At 45.4% G+C, this 25,900-nt stretch overlaps 1 protein-coding gene across 1 annotated transcript in view; it reads left to right on the forward strand.

The window, feature by feature from the left end:
- Nucleotides 1-25,446, forward strand: part of LPH (lactase phlorizin hydrolase) — a 73,813-nt gene extending 48,367 nt beyond the window's left edge. The window contains 8 exon segments of the mRNA NM_001101689.1: nucleotides 606-896; nucleotides 1,698-1,896; nucleotides 3,594-3,796; nucleotides 8,624-8,733; nucleotides 11,770-11,904; nucleotides 22,264-22,487; nucleotides 23,932-24,165; nucleotides 24,833-25,446. Coding sequence (NP_001095159.1) covers nucleotides 606-896; nucleotides 1,698-1,896; nucleotides 3,594-3,796; nucleotides 8,624-8,733; nucleotides 11,770-11,904; nucleotides 22,264-22,487; nucleotides 23,932-24,165; nucleotides 24,833-25,050 — 1,614 coding nt within the window. The 3' untranslated portion in view covers nucleotides 25,051-25,446.
- Nucleotides 25,447-25,900: the final 454 nt, after the last annotated feature.

Consider the following 25,900-nt stretch of genomic DNA (forward strand, 5'->3'; position numbering starts at 1 on the left):
CTATGCTCAAGTGTTTTAAAGTAAGTTACAGAAATTGTACTGTCAGACTAGATAAATTAAGGGGTTAGCATGATTCCAGTGGCTTGTGGTAAACAGGAGAATGAAAGGAAGGGGGGTGCCGAAACAGTGACATGGGTCCTAGTTAGAAATCATTTGTCGTGATGAGAAATTCAGCATTGAAATCTGGCATCATTGCAATTTATTTCTGCATTATGCGCAGGGTTTTCAAGGACTTCTTTATTCAAAACTTTACTTTTGAGAGACACAGTGTCTCTCCAGACACAGTGTCTCTCCAGTGTCTTCTCCAGACACAGTGTCTGGAGAGCAGAGGATTCTCTGTTCTCCAGACACTGCCACAAGCATCGCTGGGACATCACCTTGAAACATACAAATCCTAGACACTCACAACAGTATAATGCAGTGTATTAGAGCTGCAAGTGTGCAGAAATCAGGGGGAGTTCAGAAACCAGATAGGTGACCAAAGAAGGCTCCTGAGGAGGTGAGGCTGGGAAGCATCCTGTCTTGGCAGTCACTTATAGACAGAAAGGAATCTCTGAGGGTTTGACTGAGACTGAATTCAGCCATGTCTTTCTTGTCATGATGAGATCGAAGGTGCATGGAGAGCAGATGGCAAAGGCCTTGGTATCTGGGACACGTTTACTCACACACCACTGAAGATTGAGAACGATGACATCGCAGATGTGGCCTGTGACAGTTACCACAAGATCTCTGAGGACGTGGTCGCCCTGCAGAACCTGGCCGTAACCCACTACCGCTTTTCCATCTCCTGGTCTCGCATCCTTCCTGACGGAACCACCAACTACATCAACGAAGCAGGCCTGAACTACTACGTGCGGCTCATTGATGCACTTCTGGCTGCCAACATCAAGCCCCAGGTGAGAGAGGGCCCTGGCCTGGCCCCGGTGAAGTCCCCAAGCAGAGGCTGTGGGAATGAGGAGCACGTTTACACTGTTTTCAAACTTAAATTTTGAATTGCCAATAAATTCACATGGTGCAGAATTTTACAAACATCCAAGACTTTTGTTCTCCACACTGACCAGTTCCCCTCCTTAGAAGTAACTTACCCTGCCTCTTCCTGCTACTCAAGATGTCGCTCCCCGTCTTCGTGGAGGAACGACACAGGACCCTGCGCTGTTCTTTTGTCTGCTCGGCCCTCCCCAGGTTTGCTGCTGGTTCTTCCCGGGTTGGCTACCGACCCTCCACCTCCGTGGAAGGGCAGTTCCCCCTGCCACATTCCCCACTTCCGCGGGGGAGCGGCACACCGCCGGCCGGCTCTCTCGGGGGCTGCACAGGTGTTCCCCTTAGATGTTCCCCTTAGATGTTCCTGGTGCATGCCGTCTCTCTCCTCCTTTATAGTCCTCCTCCGCCAATCCTAACTCGGCTGCCCACACGCCGAGCACGCTGCTCTCCTCCAATCAGGAGCAGGTCCTGCAGCTTGTCAAGTTGGTGAGAGGCAGCTGGGTAGAAGCTGTTGCCTCCTCTCCCAGCGCCATATTGTGGGAGAGCAGATGCATAGAATAAGTCTTAATTCCAGTAACTTAGTCCAGTCCGGGTTGCTCCCCACACAAGAAAAAGTCTGAGCTTTTTCCTCATAATTAATCCTCAGTTTTAGCAGATGTTTGTGCTTCCCATAGAAGGCACAATGAATGGAACTGCGGATCTGGCTTTTTTCACAGGTGACCATGTACCACTTCGACCTGCCCCAGGCGCTCCAGGATGTTGGAGGCTGGGAGAATGAGACCATTGTGCAGAGGTTCAGGGAGTATGCAAATGTGCTGTTCCAGAGGCTGGGAGACAAAGTGAAGTTTTGGATCACACTAAATGAACCCTTTGTTGTTGCCTACCATGGTTATGGCACTGGGCTGTATGCCCCAGGTAAGAGTTTCAGGCCTGACTTGTCAGCTCTTAGCATCATGAAGAAATAAATCCAGGTGGCATGGGAGGAGGTGGCCAAGAAAGCCCCATGGCAGAGCCTCCAGACCCTGCCTCTTGCTCAAGGCTTTGGATGTTCCACCGTGACATATTTGCTAAGCGTGAGTTTCGCATCGCAGATCCTCAAGAGGACTTGATTCCTCTGCTTGGTGACTCTGACCTGCTCAGGTGGGGAGCTCTGTGAGCTCGGGGATGTGGATGAATCCGTGTAGGGAAGGAAAATTCATGTAGGAAAGGACAGTTTGTCAGGCTGTACAGGTCCATAGCCTGTGTTCCTAACCCCAAATCCTAAAGGTAGCAGTAATTGACTTGGGTGACCTGAGCACACTGCATGGCCGTGAAGCCTGACTGGAACCAGCACGAGGCTGTGCAGGGCCTGTCTCCCCTGTGGCGTGGATGAAGCTATTGCACTAAGGCCTGCTGCAGAGCTAAGTGTGGGCTTCACTCTGGAGAGCTGTGTGGTCCCTGTTGGGATGATGCCTACCATTTGCTATGATATAGAACTTATTACTTTTCCAAAGTACAAAACTGTTTAATTCCAATACACATCTGACCATAAGGGCTGTTTTTTTTTGTTTTGTTTGTTTTTTTTACTTAAAGAGACATTTGAGGTTTTAAATTTTTTTAAAGTATTCATTTAAAATATTTATTTAATTAAGCAGAGACAGACAAAGATCTTCCCTCTACTAGGTCACTCCCCATATGCCTATAATGGCTGGGGCTGGGTTAGGTCATAGTTAGCAGCCCAGAACTCAATCTAAGTTTTCCATTTTGATGGCAGAAACCCAATTATTTTGAGCTATCACTGCTGTCTCCTGGGGTGTTCATTAGCAGGAAGCTGGGTTTGTGAGCAGAGTTGGGACTTAAATCCAGACACTCCCATAAGGGAAGCAGCCATCCCAGGAGACATTTAACCTGCTGCGCCAAATGCCCACCCCACCATAAATGCTCTGAAAGGCAGTGTGGAGCTGTCTTTGCCCCTTGAGAACCATCTGGCTTCCCTTTTCTCCAGCTCTGAGCTTTAGGAGAGTAGATTGGTGTTCAGACACAGGGTTCCCCAGGATCATGGTAAACACTGACTGAGCCCAGGGAAATGGGCCTTGCACCATCATCCGACGCATTTCCTGCCAGTCCTGGGGTGGTGCTTCAGTTTACCATTCCTTCAGCATAGGAGGGGCGGCCTCTGTCACAGCATTGCATTCCTAGACTCTCGGCGTCATCTGCTTGCCTCAGCTGTATGCTCCAACCCCAGATCGCAGTGGCCCCCAGGTGTTCCAGGTTGCCAACTCCTGAGGCACACTGGTGTAGGTATTTTGCCTGAGACGGATGAGCCACATTTGGGAAGAAGAGAATAGATACCAACAATATCAATGGCCTTCTCTCTGTAGACATATACACTGTTTCGTTTCCTTCTCACAAGCATTCTTTGCTGCCCATTTCACTGAGCAAGAACCTGGAAGGCTGAATTACTCACCCAAAGTCACAAGCCAGCCAGCAAGAGGTAGAGCTAGGATTTCAATTCTACTCTCCCCAATGCCAAAACCTGCACTCATCCTCCCACGAGAAGGTGCCTCTGGGGCAGGGAACTGTAACACTTGTCCCTATGCACTGTCTGTTGATATCCATGTGTGTGTTTCCAGGGATCTACTTTAGGCCTGGCACTGCTCCCTACATTGTTGGCCACAACTTAATAAAGGCTCACGCTGAGGCCTGGCATCTGTACAATGACGTGTACCGGGCCAGCCAAGGAGGTGTGATTTCCATCACCATCAGCAGTGACTGGGCTGAGCCCAGAGACCCCTCCAACCAAGAGGACGTGGAGGCAGCCAAGAGATATGTTCAGGTCTGGTTTTCCTTTGTGCCTATTCTTACTCTTGTCCATTTTCCTCACCTTTCTTCATCTAATGGAGTTAGAATTATATTGAGAATCAAATATTTAGGATTCTGTGATTTTTGTGAGCTTGGGAAAATCACAATACCTTGATTTTTCTTCTGTAAACCAGAAAGGCTGTAGCCACATTACAGGTTTGTTGTAATGCAAGGAGCAAATTCTTTGGGTTGGGTTTTCTTTTCAGTTTTTTTTTTTACAAAAATAAGAAATGGATAGTATTTTATTTATCATACCAGATCTGATGGACACAAGGACAGGACCTTAAAAATGAAAGATACTATCAACGTGATTCTTTCTAGTTTTGATTAGTGCAACTCATTCAACACTTTGAAATAAATGCCATTCTTTGGCTCAGTTTGATAGTAATTAAAATACACTTTTTATTGGTTTTCAGGACATTGTGCTATTTTTAACCTTCAGAATATTAATTTTGATCTGTATGAAGAATCTATGCACTCTTAAGGCCTACTAAATATGTTTGAGGCATATCCTGATGCATAGGCACTGGGGTCTGAAAACCTTTTTTTTTTTTTTAGAAATATTAAACCTTTTTATAAGTAAAATATATATTATTTTTCTCAATAGTTTAATTCAGTAGAATTACCATTTTTAATTTTCTCCCAGAAACTTTTTATTTAAGGTATGCAAACCTCATGTATTTCATAAATACAACATTAGGGAATAAAAAATGGATCTGAGTGGGAATGGGGGAGGGAGGAAGTGGAGGGATGGGAGAGTGGGTGGGAGGACGGTTATGGTGGGAAGAATCACTGTATCCCTGAAGTGGGTCTTACGAAATGCATGAGGTTTACAGTCCTTAAATAAAAGGTTTCTTTTGGGGGAAAAATACAACATTAGGATCATAGTGATACTTTCTTTTTTTTTTTTTTTTTTTTTTTTATTATTTTTTTTTTTTTTATTTTTGACAGGCAGAGTGGACAGTGAGAGAGAGAGACAGAGAGAAAGGTCTTCCTTTGCCGTTGGTTCACCCTCCAATGGCCGCCGCTGCAGCCGGCGCACCGCGCTGATCCAATGGCAGGAGCCAGGATCCAGGTGCTTTTCCTGGTCTCCCATGGGGTGCAGGGCCCAAGCACCTGGGCCATCCTCCACTGCACTCCCTGGCCATAGCAGAGAGCTGGCCTGGAAGAGGGGCAACCGGGACAGAATCCGGCGCCCCGACCGGGACTAGAACCCGGTGTGCCGGCGCCGCAAGGTGGAGGATTAGCCTATTGAGCCACGGCGCCGGCCCATAGTGATACTTTCTAACCCGCATTCCCACCTGTACTCCCACCCTTCCTCCCTCTCTTATTCCAATTCTTATTTTTTTTTACAAAGGTTTATTTTCAATTAACTTTATACATGTAAGATTAACTCTATACTAGGTAACAAATAGTATGAAGAAAAACTGTTTTTTTTTTACTTTTATTTAATGAATATAAATTTCCAAAGTACGATTTATGCATTACAATGGCTTCCCCCACATACCGTCCCTCCCACCCACTACCCTCCCCTTTCCCACTCCCTCTCCCCTTCCATTCACATCAAGATTCATTTTCGATTATCTTAATATACAGAAGATCAGCTTAGTATACATTAAGTAAGGATTTCAACAGTTTGCTCCCACACAGAAACATAAAGTGAAAAATAATAGATGATTTTTTTTAAATGATGATGAAATCAGATCAGACCTATTGTCATGTTTAATCCCAGTGAGAGTCAAGTTGGAGTTGATAATTTCTTTCTTTTTTTTTTTTTTTTTACAGAGGATCAGTTTAATATACATTAAGTAAAGATTTCAACAGTTTGCACCCCCATAGAAACACAAAGTGAAATATATTGTTTGAGTACTCGTTATAGCATTAAATCTCAATACACAGCACATTAAGGACAGAGATCCTACATGAGGAGTAAGTGCACAGTGATTCCTGTTGTTGACTTTACCAATTGACACTCCTGTCTATGGCATCAGTAGTCTCCCCATGCTCCAGTCATGAGTTTCCAAGGCTATGGAAGCCCTCTGAGTTCTCTGATTCTTATCTTGTTTAGACACGGTCATAGTCAAAGTGGAGGTTCTCTCCTCCCTTCAGAGAAAGGTACCTCCTTCTTTGAAGACCTGTTCTTTCCACTGGGATCTCACTCACAGAGATCTTTTGCCAGAGTGTCTTGGCTTTCCATGCCTGAAATACTCTCATGGGCTTTTCAGCCAGATCCGAGTGCCTTTAGGGCTGATTCTGAGGCCAGAGTGCTATTTAGGACATCTGCCATTCTATGAGTCTGCTGAGTATCTCACTTCCCATGTTGGATCACTCTCCCCTTTATTTATTCTATCGGTTAGTGTTAGCAGGTACTAGACTTGTTTATGTGCTCCCTTTGACTCTTAGTCCTTTCATTATGATCAATTGTGAACTGAAATTGATCACTTGGAATAGTGAGATGGCATTGGCACATGCCACCTTGATGGGATTGAATTGGAAAAACTGTTTTTCAACAATTGAGACAAAGGCTGTTCAAAGTCATTGCATCTCCAAGTGTCAATTTCAGCTCTATAGGTATAGGTTACCTTTTTTTTTTTTTTTTGACAGGCAGAGTGGACAGTGAGAGAGAGAGACAGAGAGAAAGGTCTTCCTTTGCCATTGGTTCACCCTCCAATGGCTGCCGCTGGCGCACGGCGGCCGGCGTACTGCGCTGATCCGATGGCAGGAGCCAGGTACTTATCCTGGTCTCCCATGGGGTGCAGGGCCCAAGCACTTGGGCCATCCTCCTCTGCACTCCTGGGCCATAGCAGAGAACTGGCCTGGAAGAGGGGCAACCGGGACAGAATCCGGCGCCCCGACCGGGACTAGAACCCGGTGTGCCGGTGCCGCAAGGCGGAGGATTAGCATAGTGAGCTGTGGCGCCAGCTATAGGTTACCTTTTAAGTACTCTATTAGTTACTACAGATCAGGGAGAATATATGGTATTTGTCCACTTGGGACTGGGTTATTTCATTAAATATAATGTTTTCCAGTTTCGTCCATTCATTGCAAATGACAGGATTTTTTATTTTTTACCACTTTGTAGGATTCTATAGTGTACATATCCCATAATTTCTTTATCTACTCTTCAGTTGATGGACATTTGGGTTGATTCCATATGTTAGCTATTGTGAATTGAACTGTACTTTTCAGTCTTAAAAGAATATATATCAAATATATATATATAATATATAATATATATATCCAGTAAGGAATATGTATGTTATATATATACAACATATATATTATATATATTCCTTACTGGATATAACATTTGTTTGAAGCTAAGTAACAGAGATTCCTACCCTTCAATCTGTTTTGATTACTTACCTAATGGAGCTAGACTGCAGTGTCACAGTGTACCTCTAGGTGTCATCATCTAACTTTATTTGCTCCAGCCTAAGGCTCCATTAAACCAGGCTTGAGATTCTGTGATATATATTAGTTCCCCTAATTTGTCAATTCCATGAGTTTAAAATGAGGACACACATCTTTTGGTTGTGGAATTTTGCCCCTGGAAATAGAGACACTAGTAGTGAGCAGGTGCCTACATGGCCTCTTTCACCGCACAGCTGCAGGGGTAGCAAGGCATCCTCTCCCATGTTTTCAGCATCAGGAGAGAAAGGCAAGTGTCTCTCATTGCCAGACTGCTTTGTGCCATTGATTCTCCCATGGAGTCTGCATGCTGTGGCACTATGACCCTCTCAGGGGAATTCCTAGAGCTTTGCTTTGCCAAACTCTTCCCAGAATCTCAACAAATTAGTGTAATAAATGTAATAAGAACTTACTGTTCTGGTTTGCTAGTCAGTTGTGGGATGGGTTGGATGGAACAAAATGAATGCATCCCTCCTTTCACGCTCACAGAAATGGTAAATTAGAGCAATCCTATTTCTCCCTGAAATCAAGCCCCAGAACTCAGGAGTTGTCAGGCTGTGCTGTATTAGATTGAGCCCCTGACTGGTAAACTGTGACGCTACAGCCCAGGACCATGACAGACATGATTCCTATTAGAATCTGCTTCTGCAGAAGGATCCGAGTTGGCAACACTTACCTTGAAGTGCACTTAAACCTTTTGTATCAGGGAGTGTGTGCTTATTGCAGCCTGTGAGTGAAAGGCTACTCTCCCCCCTCATTCCGGCTATCAGCCACAGGGAAGGGGAGGATCTAGAGACACGGGAGAAGCCTCCCTGGTAGTGTTTGGGTTCTGTGTACCCCACAATAAGGAAAAGAAGTTCTGCATTTAGGAGCTATGAACCCAAAGCCACTGAAGGGTTACCCTTTGCCTGGGCAGCCAGGAAATCCTTGCAGTTCAGCCCTGTCCTGAAAGCTCTGGTTGACCCCTAGGCACTGTGATGAGGAAGGACCAGGTTGTTGGTTCAGTGTCTCTGGTAAGACAGCAGATCTGGGGCCTGGAAGCTTCCAGTCTGGTCCTCTGCTTCTGGAGGACCTTTCTAGAGTGGCCAGGAAGACTGGCGGGTGCCAGGGCCAGTGCTGAATTCTGTTCCTCTCACTCCCAGCTGAGATCACTGAGGCCAGGCACAGCTCTCAGTGAGGTGGCAGCTTTACGAACAGATGCAGGTGGTGAGGCCTGCTGGCACTTGAGCTGCAGCTTGCACAGGCCATGGAGAAGAGCAGAGTTCAAGTTTCAGAGCCAGGGAGAAAGGAGGGGAAGTTGTGAAGCCGGCGACTGCTGAACAGAGTCGTCGCGATCTGCTGGGGGCTCCCCTGTAATGCCGAGGCTGACTGCTCTCTCCCCATCCTGCAGTTTATGGGAGGCTGGTTTGCACACCCCATTTTCAAGAACGGGGACTACAACGAGGTGATGAAGACACAGATCCGTGAGAGGAGCTTGGCCGCAGGTCTCAACGAGTCTCGGTAAGGTTTTGAGACCAGGTGGTGCAAGCGTGGGTGTTGGGCCAGGGGGCGTGTCTGTGCTTGCTGGGAAGTTAAACATGATCATGTATGTGTGCACTCAGTGCAGCACCTGGCTCTCCTAGGGGCTTGACAACAGACAGCTGGTACTACTGTTACCTTGCTTCAGGACAGCCAGGAGATCTGTCCCAGGAGCACCCACCTCTTAGCAGCCTCACTACCTCACTCCAGGACCATTTCCCCAGCACATTCTGTGCTGTTTCACCCCTCATCAGGGAATCCAGGGAGCAGCCAGGGATTGCCAGGCATGTGCTTTTCATCATTCCACTGCAGGGGGCGTGGTTTTTCATCAAAGCACGCCCCTTTTCCTGACCCTCCGGGCTCTCCTGTGCTAGAAGTGTTGGCAACATTGTCAGTTTACATTTGTCAGTCTTCCACTGATGCTCTCATTTTTATTTAAAGAAACTGAGGCAGAAATTCCTGTGCAAGAGCATCTAGCTAGCAAGTGATGCAGCTGGGATTTCCCTCTGGGGCTCACGCTCTGGCTTTATCATCTATGACAATGGAAGTGTGGTTTGAGGAAGTGTAGGTACATAGAGCAGGAAAAGTCCCTGGCCTTGGGGGAACATTCACAGCTCCAGAAGTTGCCCATGTGATTCTAAGTATGGGGGCGCAAAAGGCATTCACAAAGTATGAATTTCTTTCTTTTTAAAAAATGCTTATTTATGTTTTTTTTTTTTCTTGACAGGCAGAGTGGACAGTGAGAGAGAGAGAGAGAGAGACAGAGAGAAAGGTCTTCCTTTTCCGTTGGTTCACCCCCACCCACCCCCCCAATGGCCGCTGTGGTCGATGCGCTGCAGCTGGCACACCATGCTGATCCAAAGCCAGGAGCCAGGTGCTTCCTCCTGGTCTCCCATGCAGGTGCAGGGCCCAAGCACTTGGGCCATCCTCCACTGCACTCCCGGGCCACAGCAGAGAGCTGGACTGGAAGAGGGGCAACCGGGTATCCCATATGGGATCTGGCGCCCCGACTGGGACTAGAACCCGGAGTGCCAGCACCGGCGCCACAGGCAGAGCATTGGCCTATTGAGCCATGGCACCAGCCTGTTTATGTATTTGAGAGGCAGAGTTAAAGACAGAGAAGGGAGAGACAGAGAGATCTTCCATCCACTGGTTTTCTCCCCAATTGTCTGCAATGGCCAGAGTTTGGCTAATACAAAGCCAGGATCCAGGAGCTTCTTCCTGGTCTCCCACATGGGTACAGGGGCCCAAGTACTTGGGCTATCTTCCACCATCTTCCCAGGTCATTAGTAGAAAGCTGGATTGGAAGTAGAACAGCCAGGACTCAAACAGGCGTCTATATGGGATACCAGGTCTGCAGGCAGAGGTTTAACCTAATATGCCACAGCACCAGCCCCGAAGTATGAATTTCTAACATAAGCTCTGAGTCTTCCTCCATAAAGTCCACTAATGAGGATTGAAAACCCAGTGTCTACATTATACCGCATCTTGGCCTGATTAGGGCAAATCTAGCTGAAAGCAGGCTGTGCCTAAGGCTTGATGTGCCAGCTCTGGTCTCTAGAAAGCCAGTGAGCCTACTTGTCCTCACAACTGTGCTGAGTCCCCACCAGTGCTGTGTTAGAGCCAGGCCCGTGGGGTCCACTGATGTGAAGACAGGATTCCAAGTCTGGCTCCTTCAGGTTGCTGACAGGCCCACTAAGAAGACAGGGCTCTACAGAATCCCATTCCCCCATTCATCAAGGTGGGACCAGGGAGTGCTCAGTAGACCCAGGAGTCTTTGTGGATTAAACAGAATATCCGTTGACCTGAGTCTTGACAAGGAACAGGATTTGCTAGCGTTCATCGCACCCGAGGGGTGGGATATGAGTGCAGCCTGGAGGTCACTAACAGTGAGTGGGATGTGTGTAGCTAAGAGTGGGGCCAGCTGCCCAGCTGCAGGGAGGGGCCTGGGCACCTGGTAGCGGGCTGTTGGGCCCCAGGCCCCGAGGAGCCACTGCTGGCTCCTGACAGAGGAGGGAGCGCTTGAGCACGTGGGCTTTAGTTTCCTTCCAGCTTTTCATTTCTGAAAAGGGAGGGAAGGCTTTGATCCTCGAGGTTGATGGTAGCAGAAGGGTCAAGATGAAGGTGTCAGAGGCCTGAACTTGGTGACTCCTGGCACCGTCTATGCCAGAAGTACCAGGGTCTCCCTGTCAGCACGTGTGTCACAGGATTTGGCTGAAGTGCACATTAGGCAAGTTTAGAGAAAAGTCTCCTCACTCAGAGTACACGGGCATACTGCCCTCATGTGTTAAGAAAACAAAGCTCAGTAAAATCATGAGAGCACAAGAGTCCAAGCATCAAATACTCAATCTTCAAAAACTTCCTTCATTAGCAGTGGCAGACTTCTCCCAGACCATCAACAGCTTCAGTGGCAGAATGCGGAAATTCAAATTATAACTTTATGAATGTAAAGGAGCAGTCTCAGACATGCTTGTGGTTTTCGAAATACTTCATAGATGCTAAGTATCAGAATTTTTACATGTTAGTGTTTGAAAGAAATATAAAGTGTGTGTGTGTGTGTGTGAGAGAGAGAGAGAGAGAGAGATCTTCCATCTGCTGATTCACTCCCCAAATGGTTGCAACAACTGGGTCTGGACCAGGCCAAAGCCATGAGCTAGGAGTTTCATCTGGTCTCCCTCCTGGGTGCAGGGGCCCAAGCACTTGGACCATCTTCTGCTGCTTTCCCAGGCACATTAGCAGGGAGGCAGATCTGAAATGGAGCAGTTGGAACTTAAACCAGCACCCATATGGGATGCCAGCATTTCATGGGGTGGTTTAACCCATTGTGCCGTAACGCTGGCCCCGGAAGAGAAGCTATCACACCAGTGGGAGGAGTCTTAGGCTCTACCTGCACCACCTGAAAGGCTCCTCCTGTTTCCCCATGTGGCCTCCAGCATCTCTACCACCCTGCTCATGACATTATCTCTTCAAAGTATGATTCTTCCTGAAGCCCTCACCTTATTGGCTCTTTCTGCCCAGGCTCCCAGAGTTCACAGAGAGTGAGAAGAGGAGGATCAATGGCACCTATGACTTTTTTGGGTTCAATCACTATACCACTGTCTTGGCGTACAACTTCAACTATCCCTCCATCATGTCCACTGTTGATGCAGACAGGTAAGTCTGCCCACAGGGTACCTGGAGCAAACTTTGAAAACTGCAGGAAGGTGCCTCTTAGTCCAACTTTTATACAGAAGCCTGCACAAAAAAGGGCTTAAAGCTCTTGCAAGCTGATATCACAGTTGAAATGTCGAAGAACCTGACCAAGAGACAATGCCAGAGTTTCCAGGAGCCTCCCATTAAGGCACATGTGCTTAATGGGAGTTGTTGTTGTTTTATTTTGTTAAAGATATATTTATTTCAAAGGAAGACACACATACACACATACAAGGTGGGTGCGTGGGAGGAGAATCTTCCATATGCTGGTTCTTCGGAAGGACCAGGACTGGGCCAGGCTGAAACCAGGAGCCTGGAGCTTCTTCCAGGTCTCCCATGTGTGTGGCAGGGGCCAAAGCACTTGGGCCATCTTATCCTGCTTTCCTAGGTGCATTATCAAGGAATTATATTAGAAGTGGAGCGGCCGTATTTCAAACCAACACCCATATGAGATGTCGTTGTTGCAGGCAGTGGCTTTACCACACACTGGCCCCAAGTGTGCTTGGTTTTTAAAACGTATTTTCAAGAAAAACATTTCTCTGGGGCCAGCGCTGTGATATAGTAGACTAAGCCTCCACCTGTGATGCTGGCATCCCGTATAGGCATCGGTTTGTGTTCTGGCTGCCCTTTTTCTGACCCAGCTCTCTGCTATGGCCTGGGAAAACAGCAGAAGATGGTCCAAGTGCTTGGGCCCCTGCACTCACATGGGAGACCTGGAAGAAGCTCGTGGCTCCTGACTTCAGATCCTCCCAGCTTTAGCCATTGCAGCCATTTGGGGAGTGAACCAGCAGATGGAAGAACCCTCTCTGTCTCTCCCTCTTTCTGTCTGTAACTCTACCTCTCAAATAAATAAATAAAATCTTGAAAAAACATTTTTCTTTCCAGGACTTTCCTTTTTTTTTTTTTTTGCCAAATTTTCTTGAATTTTCAGATGTATTTTAGTCAAAATAAGTTTTTTTTTCTTTTTAAAAAAATGTTTTACTCATTTGAAAAGCAGAGTGACAGAGAGAGAGAGAGAGAGAGAGAGAGAGAGAGAGAGAACTATACCCACTGGCTCACTCCCCAAATGGCTACAATAGCTAGTGTTGGTCCAGGCCAAAGCCAGCAGCCTGGAACTCCATCCTGGTCTACCATGTAGGCAGTAATGGCCCAAGTACATGGGCCATCTTCCGTTGCTTTCTTAGGTCTATAGCAGGGAGCTGGATCAGAAGCAGAGCATCCGGGACTTGAAATAGCACCAAGTATGGAATGGATGCCAGCTGCCTAACACACTGCCCCACAACACAGGCCATTCCTTCTTTCTTTTTTAACCCATTAAGTCCCAGGTTTTCAGTTCTGCAAATTTTTTTAAAAAGATTTATTGATTTTATTTGAGAGGAAGAGTTAGAGAGGGAGAGGGAGAGAGAGAATATCTCCCATGCAAAGGTTCATTCCCCAAGTGGCTTGAACAGCCAGGGATGGACCATGCCAAAGACAGCAGCTTCATCCAGGTCTCCCATATGGGTACAGAGACCCAAGCACTTGGGCCATATTCCACAGCTTTCCTAAGCATATTAGCAGAGAGCTGGATTAGAAGTCTAAGAGTCAGGACACAAACCAATGCCCATATGCGATGCCAGCATGGCAGGTGGTGGCTTAACCAGCTGCGCCACAGTGCAGGCCCTGATTCTGCAGATTTTTCAACAATGTAATAATTATTTCAAAATTACCATTTGTGGTCTATTTACTGCTCAATTTAAGTCTATAGGTGTCCTATATAGAGAATGAATGGACATAATGCGTTAAGAAAAGGTCATATGATTATTTTTGTGCTACACAAATAATATATGTTCATGACTGACGCATCAGAAAACAGGAATGCAGCAAGCATTTGGAGTAATGGTAAAGACACTGCTCAGGAGGCCTGCATCCCATATTCCAGTGCCTGGTTCAAGTCACAGCTTCTCTGCTTCTGATCCAGCTTCTTACTACTGTGCACCCTGGGAGGCAGCAGGTGATGTTTCAAATACCTGAGTCCTTCCACTCTCATGGGAGATCTGGATTTTCTGGGCTTCTGGCTTTGGCCTGGTCCAGTACTGTGTGTTGTTGTGAGCACTGGGGAGGGAACCAGTAGATAGAAGATCTCTCTCTGTCTCTACCTCTGTCTCTCTGACTTATACATAAAATGAAAATATACAACAAATTTTTTTATAAAAAGATTCCATGTATATATGTTTTGTTCCATTTCTCACAAGCATCTTTCTACATCAGTAGTGCTGAATCTGTCCATATTCTTTCTTTGAAAACAAGGCCCTACATCCCCCTACACCTCCACTGCACTGTGACTCGCTGAGAGACTGGGGAAACTCCAGAGCACCCTTGTTTGTTCTGTATCTTTTCCCCCACCTGACTCTTGGTGCCTCCTCTGGCCTGTGACTCTCTCCCCAGTAACCCCTGTGTGAGCTCACGAATGGCCCTTGTTCAGGTCAGCTGAGTATGATGAATTTGGGTACCAGTAACATGTTTTCCTGAGGGATTAGGAGCTAAGACGTATAACGGCTGCTCCTTATTTGGACTGTAGGACTCTTGGGACGTCATTTTTGCACATCCTGCCCGGCATGCATTCCTGTGGCATAAGCTGTTCTCTCCTTGTCTATTACTGGAAGGATAGGCCAAGGTCTCAGACAGTTGAAGGTCCCCACCTGTCCGCTCCTGCTTACCACACACATGAGGGCCCTTCTTGTGACCTGTGTGGGGTACTGACAGGTGGCTCAGGGAAGCTACTTCTCTGAGGACACAGCATTCCCTGGAGGACTGGAGCCTGGGACACCCACAGTCATTCACATCTGGTGTTGAATGTCACCTGTCAACGGGGAGCCCGTGCAGGGCTCAGTCCCACAAACAAGACCACTCCTGTCCAGAGACAGAACAGAACAGAGAGCTTCCTGGGCTTTCCAGCATTACAGCAGTATTGAGGGGGGCAACCCGAAGTAAAAAGAGGAGAATCTGAGGCAATTTGATTGTTCTGGCATTTGTATGACAAAACCTCAGGCTTTTCCTAGGCTAAGTCTTTTTTTTTTTATCTTTTATTTAATGAATATAAATTTCCAAAGTACGACTCATGTGTTACAATGGCTTCCCCCCCCATACCGTCCCTCCCACCCAAAACCCTCCCCTTTCCCACTCCCTCTCCCCTTCCATTCACATCAAGATTCATTTTCGATTATCTTAATATACAGAAGGTCAGCTTAGTATACCTTAAGTAAGTATTTCAACAGTTTGCTCCCACACAGAAACATAAAGTGAAAAATAATAGATGATTTTTTTAAATGATGATGAAATCAGATCAGACCTATTGTCATGTTTAATCCCAGTGAGAGTCAAGTTGGGAATTGATAATTTCTTTTTTTTTTTTTTTTTACAGAAGATCAGTTTAGTGTACATTAAGTAAAGATTTCAATCGTTTGCACCCCCATAGAAACACAAAGTGAAATATACTGTTTGAGTACTCGTTATAGCATTAAGCCTCAGTGTACACAGCACGTTAAGGACAGAGATCCTACATGAGGAGTAAGTGCACAGTGACTCCTGTTGTTGACTTTACCAATTGACACTCCTGTTTATGGCATCAGTAATCTCCCTATGCACCAGTTATGAGTTTCCAAGGCTATGGAAGCCCCTTGAGTTCTCCGACTCTTATCTTGTTTAGACACGGTCATAGTCAAAGTGGAGGTTCTCTCCTCCCTTCAGAGAAAGGCACCTCCCTCTTTGAAGACCTGTTCTTTCCACTGGGATCTCACTCACAGAGATCTTTTTGCCAGAGTGTCTTGGCTTTCCATGCCTGAAATACTCTCATGGGCTTTTCAGCCAGATCCGAGTGCCTTTAGGGCTGATTCTGAGGCCAGAGTGCTATTTCGGATATCCGCCATTCTATGAGTCTGCTGAGTATCTCACTTCCCATGTTGGATCACTCTCCCCTTTATTTATTCTATCGGTTGGTGTTAGCAGATACTAGACTTGTTTATGTGCTCCCTTTGACTCTTAGTCCTTTCATTATGATCAATTGTGAACAGAAATTGATCACTTGGGATAGTGAGATGGCATTGGCACATGCCACCTTGATGGGATTGAATTGGAATCCCCTGGTATGTTTCCAACTCTACCAATTGGGGCAAGTCAGCCCGAGCATGCCCCAAATTATACATCTCTTCCCTCTCTTATTCCCACTCTTATGTTTAACAGGGATCACATTTCAGTTAATTTTCAACACTTAAGAATAACTGTGTGATAATTACAGAATTAAACCAGTCATATTAAGTAGAACAGACAAAAAAAATACTATGAGGGATAATGTATTAAGTTGTCCATTAGCAGTCAGGGCTATGCTGATCAAGTCACCATTTCTCATAGTGTCCATTTCACTTCAGGAGGTTTCCTTTTTGGTGTTGAGTCAGTTGTCACCAATCAGGGAGAACATATGGTATTTGTCCCTTTGGGACTGGCTTACTTCACTCAGCATGATGTGTTCCAGATTCCTCCATTTTGTTGCAAATGACTGGATTTCGTTGTTTCTTACTGCGGTATAGTACTCTAAAGAATACATATCCCATAATTTCTTTATCCAGTCTACCATTGATGGGCATTTAGGTTGGTTCCAGGTCTTGGCTATTGTGAATTGTGCTGCAATAAACATTAGGGTGCAGACTGCTTTTTTCTTTATCAATTTAAACTCCTTTGGGTAAATTCCAAGGAGTGGGATGGCTGGGTCGAACGGTAGGGTTATATTCAGGTTTCTGAGGAATCTCCAGACTGTCTTCCATAGTGGCTTAACCAGTTTGCATTCCCACCAACAGTGGGTTAGTGTCCCTTTTTCCCCACATCCTCGCCAGCATCTGTTGTTGGTAGATTTCTGTATGTGAGCCATTCTAACCGGGGTGAGGTGAAACCTCATTGTGGTTTTGATTTGCATTTCCCTGATTGCTAGTGACCTTGAACATTTTTTCATGTGCCTGTTGGCCATTTGGATTTCCTCTTTTGAAAAATGTCTATTGAAGTCCTTGGCCCATCTCTTAAGTGGGTTGTTGGTTTTGTTTTTGTGGAGTTTCTTGATCTCTTTGTAGATTCTGGTTATTAACCCTTTATCTGTTGCATAGTTTGCAAATATTTTTTCCCATTCTGTCGGTTGTCTCTTCACTCTCCTGACTGTTTCTTTTGCAGTACAGAAACTTCTCAATTTGATGCAATCCCAATAGTTGATTTTGGCTTTGACTGTCTGTGCCTCCCGGGTCTTTTCCAGAAATTCTTTGCCTGTGCCAATATCTTGAAGGGTTTCTCCAATGTTCTCTAATAACTTAATGGTGTCAGGACGTAGATTTAGGTCTTTAATCCACGTTGAGTGGATTTTTGTGTAAGGTGTAAGGTAGGGGTCTTGCTTCATGCTTCTGCACGTGGAAATCCAGTTTTCCCAGCACCATTTATTGAATAGACTGTCCTTGCTCCAGGAATTAGTTTTAGATCCTTGATCAAATATAAGTTGGCTGTAGATGTTTGGGTTGATTTCTGGTGTTTCTATTCTGTTCCATTGGTCTATCCATCTGTTTCTGTACCAGTACCATGCTGTTTTGATTACAACTGCCCTGTAGTATGTCCTGAAGTCTGGTATTGTGATGCCTCCGGCTTTGTTTTTGTTGTACAAGATTGCCTTAGCTATTCGAGGTCTCTTGTGCCTCCATATGAATTTCAGCATCATTTTTTCTAGATCTTCGAAGAATGTCTTTGGTATCTTGATTGGGATTGCATTGAATCTATAAATTGCTTTTGGGAGAATGGACATTTTGATGATGTTGATTCTTCCAATCCATGAGCATGGAAGATTTTTCCATTTTTTGGTATCCTCTTCTATTTCTTTCTTTAAGGTTTTGTAATTTTCATCGTAGAGATCTTTAACGTCCTTGGTTAAGTTTATTCCAAGGTATTTGATTGTTTTTGTAGCTATTGTGAATGGGATTGATCTTAGCAGTTCTTTCTCAGTCATGGCATTGCTTGTGTATACAAAGGCTGTTGATTTTTGTGCATTGATTTTATATCCTGCCACTTTGCCAAACTCCTCTATGAGTTCCAATAGTCTCTTAGTAGAGTTCTTTGGATCCTCTAAGTACAGAATCATATCGTCTGCAAAGAGGGATAGTTTGACTTCTTCCTTCTTGATTTGTATTCCTTTGATTTCTTTTTCTTGTCTGATGGCTCTGGCTAAAACTTCCAGAACTATGTTAAATAGCAGTGGTGAGAGTGGGCATCCCTGCCTGGTGCCAGATTTCAGTGGAAATGCTTCCAACTTTTCCCCATTCAATAGGATGCTGGCCGTGGGTTTTTTATAAATTGCTTTGATTATATTGAGGAATGTTCCTTCTATACCCAATTTGCTTAGAGTTTTCATCATGAAAGGGTGTTGAATTTTATCAAATGCTTTCTCTGCATCAATTGAGATAATCATATGGTTTTTCTTCTGCAGTCTGTTAATGTGGTGAATCACATTGATTGATTTGCGAATGTTGAACCATCCCTGCATACCAGGGATGAATCCCACTTGGTCTGGGTGGATGATTTTCCTGATGTGTTGTTGTATTCTATTGGCCAGAATTTTATTGAGGATTTTTGCGTCTATGTTCATCAGGGATATTGGTCTGTAATTTTCTTTCAGTGCTGCATCTTTCTCTGGCTTAGGGATTAAGGTGATGCTGGCTTCATAGAAAGAATTTGGGAGGATTCCCTCTTTTTCGATTGTTCTGAATAGTTTGAGAAGAAATGGGATTAGTTCTTCTTTAAATGTCTGGTAGAATTCAGCAGTGAATCCATCTGGTCCTGGGCTTTTCTTTGTTGGGAGGGCCTTTATTACTGTTTCAATTTCTGTTTCAGTTATGGGTCTATTTAGGTTTTTGATGTCTTCATGGTTCAATTTTGGTAGATTGCATGTGTCCAGGAATCTATCCATTTCTGATAGGTTTTCCTGTTTGCTGGCATACAGGTCCTTGTAGTAATTTCTGATGATTCTTTTTATTTCTGTGGTGTCTGTTGTTACGTTTCCTTTTTCATCTCTGATTTTATTGATTTGGGTCTTTTCTCTTCTTTTTTTAGTTAGTTGGGCCAATGGGGTGTCAATTTTGTTTATTTTTTCAAAAAACCAGCTTCTCGCTTGGCTGATTTTTTGTAATGTTTTTTTGGATTCAATCCTGTTAATTTCTTCTCTGGTTTTAATTATTTCTCTTCTCCTACTAGATTTGGGTTTGGTTTGCTGCAGTTTTTCTAGGTCCTTCAGGTGTGCTGAAAGCTCATTTATTTGGTACCTTTCCAATTTCTTGATATAGGCACCTATTGCTATAAATTTGCCTCTCAATACTGCTTTTGCTGTATCCCATAAGTTTTAATATGTTGTGTTGTTGTCTTCATTTGCTTCCAGAAAGTTTTTGATTTCTCTTTTGATTTCTTGAATGACCCAGTGTTCATTCAGGAGCATGTTGTTCAGTCTCCATGTGTTTGCATACTTTCTGGGGTTTCCTGAGTTGCTAATTTCCAGCTTCATCCCGCTGTGGTCTGAGAAGCTGCATGGTATGATTCTAATTCTTTTAAATTTGCTGAGACTTGCTTTATGGCCTAGTATGTGATCAATCCTAGAGAAGGTTCCATGCGCTGCTGAGAAGAATGTGAAGTCTGTAGATGTAGGGTTGAAAGTTCTGTAGATATCTGTTAGATCCATTTGGGCAATAGTGTCAATTAAATCTGCTATTTCCTTGTTGATCTTCTGTCCGGATGATCTGTCTATTTCTGAGAGTGGAGTATTGAAGTCCCCCAGTACTATTGTATTGGAATCTAAATCTCCCTTTAAGTCCCTTAACATATCTTTTAAATAGACCGGTGCCCTGTAATTAGGTGCATATACATTTATAATAGTTACATCTTCCTGTTGAATTGAACCCTTAATCATTATATAGTGTCCCTCTTTGTCTCTCTTAACAGTTTTTGTATTAAAGTTTATTTTGTCTGATATTAATATGGCTACACCTGCTTTTTTTTGGTTTCTGTTGGCATGGAATATCTTTTTCCAACCTTTCACTTTCAGTCTGCATGCCTCTTTGTTAGAGAGATGTGTTTCTTGTAGGCAACAAATAGTTGGGTTGTGTTCTGTGAGCCAGTCAGCCAAACGGTGTCTTTTAACTGAAGAATTCAGACCATTAATGTTCAATGTGACTATTGATATGTAGTGACTTTGCCCTGCCATTTTCCCGGAAATATTTTCTAGTATATGCTTTGAGCTTCCCATGCTCTTTTACTGGTAGGTGTTCTTCCTTTCCCTTCTTTCATATTGATGGCCGTGTTTCTGTGTTTCTGAGTGTAGCACATCTTTAAGTATCTTTTGCAGGGCCGGACGAGTGGCCACAAAGTCTTTCAATTTCTGTTTGCTATGAAAGGTCTTTATTTCACCTTCATTCACAAATGAGAGCTTGGCAGGATATAATATTCTGGGCTGGCAATTTTTCTCTCTTAGCACCTGTGCTATGTCTCGCCATTCCCTCCTAGCTTGTAGGGTTTCTGATGAGAAGTCAGCTGTGAGTCTGATTGGAGATCCTCTGAGAGTAATCTGACGTTTCTCTCTTGCACATTTTAGGATCTTTTCTTTATGTTTCACTGTGGTAAGTTTAATTACCACGTGTCGTGGTGAGGATCTCTTTTGGTCATGTTTATTGGGGGTTCTATGAGCTTCCTGTACTAGGATATCTCTGTCCTTCTCCAAACCTGGAAAGTTCTCTGCTAGTATCTCACTAAAAAGGCCTTCCAATCCTTTCTCTCTCTCCATGCCTTCAGGAACTCCTAGAACTCGAATGTTGGTTTTTTTTAATAGTATCCTGTAGATTCCCAACAATATTTTTTAGGTTTCTAATTTCCTCTTCTTTTCTTTGGTTTGACTGTATGTTTTCCTGTGCTCTATCTTCTAAGTCCAATATTCTCTCTTCTGCTTCACCCATTCTGTTTTTAAGGCTTTCTAATGTGTTTGTCATTTGATCTATTGAGCTCTTCATTTCATTTTGATTTCTCTTCACTATAACACTTTCCTGTTCTACTAGTTTCTGAGTTTCATTTTGACTCTTCCTTAAAATTTCGTTTTCATGAGAGAGATTTTCAATCTTGTCCATTAAGGATTTCTGTAGTACAAGGATTTGCTTTTGAAAACTTCTAAATGTTCTTATCATAAATTTTTTGAAATCCGTATCTTGCATTTCTTCTATCTCATCATCTTCATACTCTTGGCTTGGGGTGTTTTGCTTATTTGGAGGCATCATAGTGTCATCGTTGATCTTGCTCCCTCTATTTCTGTGTTTGTTACTCGGCATAGTTAATTCTTCTTGCGTCACTGTGCGTTTTTTTTTTCTTTTTTTTTTTTTAAACTGTGTCCGTGTTAAGTGGACTGCCTGCTGTTGGAGGAGCCTTGGAGGCTTGAGATGGGTGAGGCCTGAGAGCTCTGCCTGGTTCTTCCTGGTTAAGGGTGTGCAAAGGTGACACCCTCAGGTTATGCGTGGTAAATCTGTCTCTTTTTGTTTATTTATTTATTTTATTTATTCAGGGGGTAAGTAACACCGCAGGGCACGGCTGTGCAGAATTGATGGTATTTAGCTTCCAGTCTTTGGCTCCTCTGGACTCCCACTGGGTTGCCTTGGCTACTGAATTGTAGTAACTCAGTTCCTTAGCTCTCCCCCATTGATATGTAAATCCAGAGAGGAGGCCTGCTCTTTGTCTCTTGGGAATTCTTCAAGCCTTGCAGCCTTGTAACCTTTGCAAGGTTAGGGGGAAGAGAAACCCTGAAGCTTTTTTTTTTCCTTCTTTCCGGTAGTGAGTTTGCTGCACTTTCCGGCCCCCCTCTAGATTCTGACCCCCGTTTCCCCACCAATGTCTCGGGTTATTGAGCTCACCTCCCCTTCCAGCGCCGATGTGTGGACTCGGAGCCCTGAGCGTCCCAAGTCTCCCCGCTGTTGTCTGTGTGGCATGCACTCCCCTTGGAGCACTGGGGCTTCTGCGGCTTGGTCCCGCGACTTGGCTTCCGCGCAGTGGGCGACCTTGTTCTCCCAGTAGGTCCTCCGATTCATGATTCCCGTGCAATTTTTTCCTGGTTCTTTTTTCTGCGGCTACCGTAACTCCCCTTTTATTAAACTAAATTTTCCCGGACTATCGGTGCGCGCCCTCACTATTCCGCCATCTTGGCTCCGCCCCCCTAGGCTAAGTCTTGTTTTGTGTAAAGACCCCCTTAGGATTCACAGAACAAAATCTGATCTTTAGTTTTTGAACTCACAGGGGAGTTGCCTCCATCGTAGATCGCTCTTGGCCAGGTTCTGGCTCTTACTGGCTGAAGATGACACCTTTTGGCTTCAGGAGGATCCTGAACTGGATAAAGGAGGAGTACAACAACCCTCCGATTTATGTAACAGAGAACGGGGTGTCCCATCGGGGAGACTCGTACCTCAACGACACTACCAGGATCTACTACCTCCGCAGTTACATCAATGAGGCCCTCAAAGGTATGCCAGGCCCACCCCTTTCACTGTTGGAAACATGGCCAGCATCTGCAGGAGGGGAGCATTCACCCCCAGCCACAGTAACAAGCCTTTCTTTGAGCCATGTCCTGAATGTTTTCCTTCCTCTCTCTAAGCTCAGCAAGCAAACACAGTGAAAAATGTCCTATCTGGCCTGAGTTATCTGGTGTCCTAGCTCTTCCCTGAGATCTGGTGTCTTTGGATATCTGCACTCCCTAGAGGATGGTCTGGGCAGAGGTCAGAAGGAATAGTCTGCATGGTTGTCCACATGTAGGGTCTTTGTTCCCCAAACCAAACTTTGAGAACCCTTGACCTAGACTTAAGAACTTGGGATGGGACCACGAGAATAAGGGGACAGAAAGCAGTGCTGAGTAACAGAGTGAGCCACACACCAGACAAGGAAGTATCTAGAAAATCCTGTCCCAGCTAACATCTCTATCATCTAGGGCTCTTTCTTTTCTTTTTAAAAATACTTACTTATTTGAAAGGCACCCTTAAATCTCCTGGTTTGTTCCACCAATGGCTGCAATGGCTGGTGCTGGTCCAGGCAAAACAAGGAGTCCAGAGCTGCATCTGGATCTCTCTCATGGGTGACAGCGGCCCAGGTGCTTTGGCCATCTTCTGCTGTCTTCCTTGGCTCATTAGCAGTGAGCTGCATCAGAAGTGGAGCAGTTTTTTGAACCAGCACTCCAGTATAGGATGCCAGCATTGCAGGTAACAGCATAACTCAATGTTCCACGGTGCCAGTCCCAGGATCCTTTATTTTCTATAAGAGGGAGCACTAACATTCTAAGGCATTGACCAAGATTGGTATCCTGTAATGCAGAGAGGAGGGAGTGTAGATGACCCAGTGGGATGAGCTCAGGCTGCCTGTGTCCTGAATCCTACATAGTGTTGAGCATTTCTAGAAAGATACTGGTGTCGGGGCTGGCATGTGGCATATCAAGTTAAGCTCCCTCCTGCAATGCTGGCATTCCATAGGCAAGCCAGTTCGAGTCACAGCTGATTCACTTCTGATAGTTCCTTGCTTATGCACCTGGGAAAGCAGTGGAGGATGGCCAAAGTTCTTGGCCCCCTGCACCCATGTCAGAGACCTGGGAAGAGCTCCTGGTTCCTGGCTTTGGCCAGGCCCAGCCTTGGCCGTTACAGCCACTTAGGGAATGAATCAATGGATAGAAGATCTCTCCCTCTCTCTTCCATACAATCCATCTGTAACTCTTTCAAATAAATAAAATAAATGTTAAAAAATAAAGATGTTGGTGGCATTACATGCAGGGGAAGGTGTAGCTGTCTCCAAGAGCCAGTGCAAAAGTTCACCTGAATTTGCAGAAATACAGTGGGGAGAGCTGTGGGCTGAGCTGGCTGTGGGGACCTGGCAGAGGTGTCTTATTGGACAAGGAAAGTTGAAACCTGAACTCTGTTTGCGCAGCTGTGCAGCAGGACAAGGTGGACCTTCGAGGATACACAGTCTGGACTCTAATGGACAACTTCGAGTGGTACACAGGCTTCTCAGATAAGTTTGGTCTGCATTTTGTGAACTACAGTGACCCTTCTCTGCCAAGGATCCCCAGAGAGTCAGCCAAGTTTTACGCCTCCATAGTCCGGTGCAACGGCTTCCCCGACCCTGCAGAGGGGCCTCACCCTTGTCTCCTCCAGCCAGAAGGTGAGACGGGGCTCTGGGAGGGACAAAAACCAAAGGATGAGGGGCCAGAGCAAGGGCCTATCTCTCTGTCCAGCTAATTATGCTCCTCTGCCTCTCCATCCCCTTCATTCATTAGGCCAGGATTTATTTTATTGAATGTTTCAGACACTCCTGGGATGAACAAAGGAAACTTGGGGCTAATGTTATCCCCCAGAACGAAGCCCTGGTGCGGGAAAAGCAGGTCTAGGTTCTTATCCAGCCCTCCCACTGCCTTGCTGTGTGACCTCAGACAAGAAACTAGGCAGGTGCCTCTGGGAAGTCAGAAGGACCCAGCTGAAGAACTGGGAAAGTGCAGGGAGGGCCTGTACAACATGGGGCCAATGTGTGTCGAAGGCTGCGAAAGTATAAATCACTGTACCAGTGCGCAGCGATCCAACTTAGATGATATCCCAACTGCCGATACAGATGTTTAAAATAGAAAACTGCTTAGCTGCAGTCAGAGGCTCTTGCCACACAGAGAAAGGGACAGCATGTTCACCTCAGCAAGGCACTCACCCTCGCTGTGCAGATCTGGGGAATACGTAGCCTCTGGACCCCAGGGACCCAGCCTGGGCCTACTCTAGGGCACGTGGGTGTGATAAATGAGTCAGCACCACAGCACAAACTGCTCTCTCTTGTCCTTCCCTAGGCACTGACCCCACCATGAGCCCCGTGAGCCAGGAGGAAGTCCAGTTCCTGGGGCTGTCGCTCGGCTCGACGGAAGCAGAGACGGCTTTGTACGTGCTCTTTTCTCTCATGCTGCTTGGAGTCTGTGGCTTGGCATTTTTATCATACGCATTGTGCAAGAGCTCCAAGCAAAGGAAAAAACTAAGCCAACAGGAACTGAGCCCCGTTTCTTCATTCTGACAAGTCACGCAGGCCTAGTTTCTCTGTTATACCTGTGCCAGCCACCAGACTCCTCAGGTCTTGTATTCTCTTGCTGAGATGGCTTGAATCTTGAAGGATTTTGAGTTCTGATTAAACTGGAAATGTTGTCTATTGCCCTTATACTGGGAGTACTGGAAATATGCAGATACTGAACTGGTCTGGTGATCTGTAAACCACTAAATTGAATTTAACCAGGGTGTTGTAAGTTTCAGAATTTTTGAAGGTGGAATCCTGAGTTGAAACCACAGAAATCCTCTCCTAAGAAGGAATCAACTCCACTGTGCAGACAGACTGCACAGTCATTCACCTCCTGCCCTCTCTTCAATTCCCTCCTACCCCCTACTTGGCATTCCCAGAAAATAAAAATGGTACCGCACACTGTGTCCTATCTCCTATGGTTGTGTCTCTGTGAGAAGGTGGGTGCATCAGAAGCTAGGCAGCCACACAAGCCATTTGGGGCTCTTACCAAGCTTCCTGCCAGACCAAGGCGTTCTCCATGCTTTTTTTTTTTTTTTGAAATATTTATTTATTTATTAGAAAGAGTTACACAGAGAGGAGAGCAGAAAGAGAGAGAGAGAGAGAGAGAGAGAGATCTTGCATCAAATGGTTCACTCTCTAGGTAGCTGCAATGGCCGGAGCTGTGCCGATCCCAAGCCAGGAGCCTCTTCTGGGTCTCCCACACGGGTGGATCTTCTACTGCTTTCCCAGGCCACATCAGTGAGCCAGATCGAAATTTGAGCAGCCAGGACTAGAACCATCTGCCTGCTTCATATTCCCTGGGGTAGATGCTGTTAACTTGCAGAGATGGCATCTGACCATCATTAGTCCC

This window comes from Oryctolagus cuniculus, chromosome 3 (genome assembly GCF_051225735.1).
Source record: "Oryctolagus cuniculus isolate XC-2025 breed Fujian yellow rabbit chromosome 3, ASM5122573v1, whole genome shotgun sequence".
Lineage (NCBI taxonomy): Eukaryota > Metazoa > Chordata > Mammalia > Lagomorpha > Leporidae > Oryctolagus > Oryctolagus cuniculus.